Source organism: Borostomias antarcticus (assembly GCF_949987555.1).
Source record: "Borostomias antarcticus genome assembly, chromosome: 19".
Taxonomy (NCBI): Eukaryota; Metazoa; Chordata; class Actinopteri; order Stomiiformes; family Stomiidae; genus Borostomias; species Borostomias antarcticus.
In genome coordinates this window covers 7,942,373-7,949,989 of record NC_140252.1, presented here as the reverse complement: position 1 = coordinate 7,949,989, position 7,617 = coordinate 7,942,373, and the positions used below count along the sequence as shown (strand labels likewise).

Here is a 7,617-nt window from a genome sequence, read left to right as displayed (position 1 = left end):
TTTGACCGAGTACACATTGAGGTCCTCGTTCTCTCGGAGTTTGGAGAAGATGCATTCCTGGGAGCAGAAGGCGGAGAACTCCACCTCGCTGACCTCCACGGGGCCGTCCTTGCTGGGGCTCAGGTCCTTTGTGAAGCCGTCGGAGGGAGAGCGGTCGTCCACCTCCTCCTCCTCGTCGGAGAAGAAATAGGCCACGCCGACCCGCAGCTCGTCCTTCTCCACGCCGGACGGATCCCCCGTGGGCAGCTCGCTGTAGTTCAGGTGGGTGATCCGATCCAGTTGATTTCCCATCAATGACGAGGCAGAGGAAAGGCATGGAACGCGGTGTCTGGGAGGGTTGAGAGAGGGAGGGACGTGAGGGCAGGTATAACAGACAACACTAAGCAAAACACACCTATGGTGAATAAGATAAATAAAACATGATCTTTTTACGCACAGCTGTGTGAGCTATAAAGGTAACGGCCCAGTTCACGTCCCCACTCAAATAAATGTGTTGACGGAGAGGTTATAACAGCGCATTAAAATCCCTTAGCGCCGTTACTCTGTAACATTGAGGAAATCAACACTTTCTGCGGTCACGTAGGTGAGCGTTATTGAGCCGGCTGCCCTGAAAGAGTAGACTAACACAATCAATGATTTACTGCTTCTGCTCCCCTCACGCGCATTAGTCAACCATTAATTCCAGTGGACTGAAACAACAGCGTCAGACAGAGCAGAAAGGCAAGGAGAGAACGAAAGAGAGAGAGAGGGAGAGAGAGAGAAAGAAATGTGCAGTCAGTCATTTAGCCAGAGAGAGTGAGAGTACACCCCTATACTGTATCGTGTATATAGTGCTCGTGACTTGGGAAAAATTAGCGTGGGAAAATAATGGATAATTTTGTGCCATTAAGCATGACGCAAAAAAAGGATCAAATGCTGGAGTACCTGCGCTACCCAAGCGAACCGTTAAATATCCTTTCGTCCCATCGGTGCCACGGGCTGCACGCTCCCCGCCGCTCTCTTTCTCTCAAGCTCCTATTTTTCTCCGTGTGCTCTCTTCACTCGCCCGGTAGCCTACTCCCGCCGACGTGCGCGTTTGTACTATTGAGTTTTCAGCACCAGCTCGGTTTAAGTACCATGGATAGCTCCGCCTCAACGAGCAACACCTGCCCTCGGAGGAGCTCATTGGAGAAGAATCACTTTTCCATTCTTGTTGAACCAATCCAGAACACGGAGCCCCGCGTCAGTCTGCGCAGCCTCCAATAGCGTGGCAGCAGAACAGCTCGCGGTCATAGGTGTTTGTTACCGTGGCGTGGTTTTGTTGTCAGAAGGATGATATCGTACTGTAGGCATATTCCAATATCAATAGATATCATTAGAGATCAATATACTAATCACAAAACCTCTATCTCTCTCTTGGAATTTTCAGTAATTCCAATTCAGGAATATCAGTCACAGTAACTCATACAAGGTTGTGCACATTGTTCCTATAGATTGTCATTATGAAATTGATTAATTTATCAAAATAACCCCCAATATCCCCACCAGTCAAATGGCAACATGCAAAAGGTCTGTCTCTGATCAAGCACTTAATGCTGTGTGTGTGTGTGTGTGTGTGTGTGTGTGTGTGTGTGTGTGTGTGTGTGTGTGAAAGTGTGTGTGAAAGTGTGTGTGAAAGTGTGTGTGCGTGCGTGTGCGTGCATGTGTGTGAATGTGTGTGTGGACAGACAGACATATCCAGTGTTGGGACAGGCCTCTCCTGCTGTCCTTTATCATCCCATCTGGGTTCAGCCCGTGTGACGCCCAGCTGTTATCCTTCTGGACTGGTCCTCCTCTCTGATCACAGATAACTCTCATCTGGGGACACGCTCCTTGTTTCCTCTGGTGTCACAAAGACGTTAGTGGTTGCTATCGGCTGGTGAAACACACATGCACACACACACACACACACACACACACACACTGATAACAGAGATTATCTGTCACTTAATAGCTGTGTGTTGAAGCATGAATACATTTAGTATGTGTGACACAGGGGTAGGTTTGGAGAGAGAAAGAGGAAGAGGAAGAGGGAGAGTGAGTGAGAGAGAAAGAGAGAGAGAAAGAGAGAAATTGATAATGACACGCACACACGCATGCACGCACACACACACACACACACACACACACACACACGCACACAGTGTCATGGGACAGCAGTAGCTCCTGGGGGCATGTGGTTCTGCCATGCACAGTATATTCTTCATTGTGCTGAAATGAGATTCCAGTGTAGCCGTCACCTTTCCCAGACATAGCTTCCCCCCGCCCACACACACGCACGCACGCACACACACACACACACACACACAGACACACACACACACACACACACACACACACCTGGACTCCTCACAACACGTTCTGCACATGCAATCATAAGCCAGAGAGCAGACAACTCAGGAATACGTATTCAGACAGGGTTGTATTTCACAACCCCAATAATTGGATATGTCTCTATTCCCTAATTACTAGCTGAATCACACTGGCTGCAATAGTAGCCTCTACTGCAGACATAACACACGCGCACGCACACACACATCCAAATACTCTATTAGGCTGGACACACACTATTACAGAAACACACACACACACACACACACACACACTACCGTGTGTACACACTGCTACTTTACGGTGTGTGAGATTGAAAAGGCTTTGGCTATACACATATTTGTTGTTTCCACACACACACCAACACACACCCACCCACCCCTCCACACACACACACACACACACACACACACACACACACACACACACACACACACACACACACACACACACAGCTATCCAGCAGGGCTGCAAAGGCAGGGCTCTTGAATGGAGCCTCAGGACCATAACTCACGCTCCCCGTAGAACCATAGAAGAATGAGAGGGAGGCTGGAACACAGGAGCAGAGAGAGAGAGAAAGGGAAAGAGAGAAGGAGAGAGAAGGAGAGAGGAGGGAAAAGAAGATAAAAAAAGGTATACAGTGTGTGTGTGTGTGCACATGTGTGTATCTGCGCGTGTGTGTGTGTGTGAGCCATGGCCAGGACATGACCAGTGTTGTTTATTGTTGCTGGCAGATGGGGTAGGTGGTAACTAAAGCCATGGAGGAGCTATAGATTTGCATCAGGACCATAGAGCACACAGCACAGAGGAAGGGCTCTGCCGCCGCGCCTTCCAACACCATTGTCCCAGTGAGAACAAGAAAGCGCCTGAAGTTTGCAGTCGTGACCGTCCATACCCCCCCCCCCTCCCCTGCCCTCCCGTCATCTGCCCCCGGGGAGAAGGCATGCACATAGTCGCTGCATGACCGCAGATAGATGACTCACAGTCAACATTTGTTGGTGTTATAAATGTGTTTGGCTGTACTCTGTGTCTTCACATCAGAAGCATGTGCCTAACAGAGGTTTGATGGAGGATGGGCATTTTGGCACTAATATGTCCCAAGGTGATTACTACATTGCAGTAGGTCTGCAAATCACCATAGGATGCTATTGTCATATGCTGTTGTGAGGCGGTTTCCCATGGCACAGATTAGGCCTGTCTCATGTCGGTTACAGTATGTCAGATTAGGCCTGTCTCTAGAAGGGTACAGGATGTCAGATAAGGCCTGTCTCTAGTCGGGTACAGTATGTCAGATTAGGCCTGTCTCTAGTGGGGTACAGTATGTCAGATTAGGCCTGTCTCTAGTCGGGTACAGTATGTCAGATTAGGCCTGTCTCTAGAAGGGTACAGGATGTCAGATTAGACCTGTCTCTAGTGGGGTACAAGATGTCAGATTAGGCCTGTTTTTAGTGGGGTACAGGGTATCAGATTAGGCCTGTCTCTAGTGGGGTACAGGATGTCAGATTAGGCCTGTCTCTAGTGGGGTACAGGATGTCAGATTAGGCCTGTCTCTAGTGGGGTACAGGATGTCAGTTTAGGCCTGTCTCTAGTGGGGTACAGGATGTCAGATTAGGCCTGTCTCTAGAGGGGTACAGGATGTCAGATTAGGCCTGTCTCTAGAGGGGTACAGGGTGTCAGTGGAGATTCCCTGTTCAAAGATCTTTGTGCTTCTATCAGGTTTTGGGCTTAATTTCCTTTCTTCAGCCCTCACATCATGTTTGTGTATTTTCTGTTATGAGATTTAGACCAATCAGGAGTAGCCTATGCAGATCAGGCATTAGGGTCGGCGGTCGTCGCCTCCACAGCGCTCCAGACGCAACACCACCCCGGTTATTCCCCACGGCGACCAGACTCACTCACTTCCGCCCTCCACTGCCAGGTCCAGGGTGTGCTTTCGATCCCCCTCACCTGACTCCCCCTCACCCCTCCCCAGCACCTCTGCATGATGATGATGATGGTGATGATGATGATGATGCGTCCTCAGCGTCGGTGAACAAGCTTACCCGGCTCTGCTCACGACCTGCCCCTTGTCCCTCATCACCGCACCTGTTCCCCATCCTGTAATCACCTTCAGCCTCCTACTAGAACCTGGTTTCCCATCCTGTAATCACCTTCAGCCTCCTACTAGAACCTGGTTCCCCATCCTGTAATAAGCTTCAGTCTCCTACTAGAACCTTGTTCCCCATCCTGTAATCACCTTCAGTCTCCTACTAGAACCTGGTTCCCCATCCTGTAATCACCTTCAGCCTCCTACAAGAACCTGGTTCCCCATCCTGTAATCACCTTCAGCCTCCTACTAGAACCTGGTTCTCCATCCTGTAATCACTTTCAGCCTCCTACTAGAACCTGGTTCCCCATCCTGTAATAAGCTTCAGCCTCCTACTAGAACCTTGTTCCCCATCCTGTAATCACCTTCAGCCTCCTACTAGAACCTGGTTCCCCATCCTGTAATCACCTTCAGCCTCCTACTAGAACCTGGTTCCCCATCCTGTAATCACCTTCAGCCTCCTACTAGAACCTGGTTCCCCATCCTGTACTCACCTTCAGCCTCCTACTAGAACCTGGTTCCCCATTCTGTAATCACCTTCAGCCTCCTACTAGAACCTGGTTCCCCATCCTGTAATCACCTTCATCCTCCTACTAGAACCTGGTTCGCCATCCTGTAATCACCTTCAGCCTCCTACTAGAACCTGGTTCCCAATCCTGTAATCACCTTCAGCCTCCTACTAGAACCTGGTTCCCCATCCTGTAATCACCTTCATCCTCCTACTAGAACCTGGTTCCCCATCCTGTAAGTATGACGAGAGCCATGGTGGTGCAGGCCAGATGCTGGATGACGTCGATGTTACTGGAGGTGAACCCTTCGGTGTTCAGGTGCAGAATTCTGGGTTGGGAGCCAGCAGAGCAAGATCCGGCGGCTGCTCTCCCCGCCTATGGCAGCTGAACACCAGCCGAACACCAGCCCGGGTGTTGGCCCTCCATTGGCAGGCTTCGTGTACGGTGGTTAATCGCAGCTACTGACGGGGGGCACCACGAGAAGGTGTTTGCCCCCCAACAGGCCAACCAATTAAAAAATAAAATATACATCACATACAAAATGCTTTTCTAAATAAGTAGGTCTTTAGACCAGTCTTAAAAGAACCCAGAGTCGGTGGTGCCCAGATTGAGGGAGGGCATTCCAAAGCTGAGCAAAAAGCCCTGATCTCCCATAGAGCAGAGCTGAGTCCTGGGGTATGAAGAAGCAGGGTCTCCATAGAGCAGAGCTTACTCTTGGAGGTATGGAGAAGCAGGGTCTCCATAGAGCAGAGCTTAGTCCTGGGGTATGAAGAAGCAGGGTCTCCATAGAGCAGAGCTTAATCTTGGAGGTATGGAGAAGCAGGCTGTTTCCATAGAGCAGAGCTTAATCTTGGAGGTATGGAGAAGCAGGCTGTTTCCATAGAGCAGAGCTTAAAGGAAAATGCTTGTTTTTGACAACCTGGACCTTATTTACGACATATTATAAGACGTTTGACTCACCGAGATCACTTTGGTGTAATTCGGAGGCATGTAGAAGAAATTTAAAATCCAGCGCGAGCCAGTATATCCATGTAATGGCAGTGGTCGGGGCACTTAGAATGCAGTTTCTAAAAATCTATTTTATGCCGCGAAACGGTTGTTTTCATCAATCTGTCTTGATGAATCGCTAGTTGTGCTTACATAGAGCATGCCTGTTGTGGTTTTCACATGCCATGATCTTTAGAAACGTCTTTCGAAACGAAATAGCTTCCTCACTTGCTCCAGCACTAATGCGCACAGCGCGCAATCGTTGCTCCAGCACGCTGTGCGCATGTGTGCTGGAGCAAGTGAGGAAGCTATTTCGTGTCTAAAGACGTTTCTAAAGATCATATTACAGAGGCATGTGAAATACCACAACAGGCCTATGCTCTCTATGTAAGCACAACTAGCGATTCATCAAGACAGATTGATGAAAACAACCGTTTCGCGGCAGAAAATAGATTTTTAGAAACTGCATTCTAAGTGCCCTGACCACCGCCATTACATGGATATACTGGCTCGCGCTGGATTTAAAATTTCTTCTACATGCCTCCGAACTACACCAAAGTGATCTCGGTGAGTCAAACGTCTTATAATATGCCGTAAATAAGGTCCAGGTTGTCAAAAACGAGCATTGTCCTTTAATCTTGGAGGTATGTGCTTACATAGAGCATAGGCCTGTTGTGGTTTTTCACATGCCTCTATAATATGATCTTTAGAAACGTCTTTAGACACGAAATAGCTTCCTCACTTGCTCCAGCACGCATGCGCATAGTGTGCTGGAGCAACGATTGCGCGCTGTGCGCATGCGTGCTGGAGCAAGTGAGGAAGCTATTTCGTTTCGAAAGACGTTTCTAAAGATCATATTACAGAGGCATGTGAAAAACCACAACAGGCCTATGCTCTATGTAAGCACAACTAGCGATTCATAAAGACAGATTGATGAAAACAACCGTTTGGCGGCAGAAAATAGATTTTTAGAAACTGCATTCTAAGTGCCCCGACCACCGCCATTACATGGATATACTGGCTCGCGCTGGATTTTAAATTTCTTCTACATGCCTCCGAACTACACCAAAGTGATATCGGTGAGTCAAACGTCTTATAATATGTCGCAAATAAGGTCCAGGTTGTCAAAAACTAGCATTGTCCTTTAATCTTGGAGGTATGGAGAAGCAGGCTGTTTCCATAGAGCAGAGCTTAACCTTGGAGATATGGAGAAGCAGGGTCTCCATAGAGCAGAGCTTAATCTTGGAGGTATGGAGAAGCAGGCTGTTTCCATAGAGCAGAGCTTAATCTTGGAGTTATGGAGAAGCAGGCTGTTTCCATAGAGCAGAGCTTAGTCCTGGGGTATGAAGAAGCAGGGTCTCCATAGAGCAGAGCTTAATCTTGGAGGTATGGAGAAGCAGGGTCTCCATAGAGCAGAGTTTAATCTTGGAGGTATGGAGAAGCAGGCTGTTTCCAGATAGAAGATTGCAGGTGGGATTCAGTGGAGCGAGGATCTCTTTAAGGTGGGGGGGGGGGGGCATTAGCATGGGGGGGTCTGTTGTCCAACATTCTCAGTCCCTTCACTGTCTAGGATTCCTAGGTGAGGTTTAACACAATTCTTCTCCTCCTCCCTCTCTCCTTCACATTCTCCCTCTCCTCACACTCTCTCCATCTCCCTCTCCTTCTTCCCCCTCTCTCTCCCTTCCT

At 48.7% G+C, this 7,617-nt stretch overlaps 1 protein-coding gene across 1 annotated transcript in view; it reads right to left on the bottom strand.

The window, feature by feature from the left end:
* lratd1 (LRAT domain containing 1) overlaps positions 1–1,067 on the bottom strand; it is a 2,264-nt gene extending 1,197 nt beyond the window's left edge. The window contains exons 1-2 of the mRNA XM_084453474.1: positions 925–1,067; positions 1–328 (exon numbers count right to left, since the gene is read on the bottom strand). The exon at positions 1–328 is cut by the window's left edge and continues 1,197 nt beyond it. Of these exons, the coding sequence (XP_084309600.1) occupies positions 1–291 (291 nt within the window). The 5' untranslated portion in view covers positions 292–328; positions 925–1,067. The remainder of the gene's footprint in view (positions 329–924) is intronic.
* Positions 1,068–7,617: the final 6,550 nt, after the last annotated feature.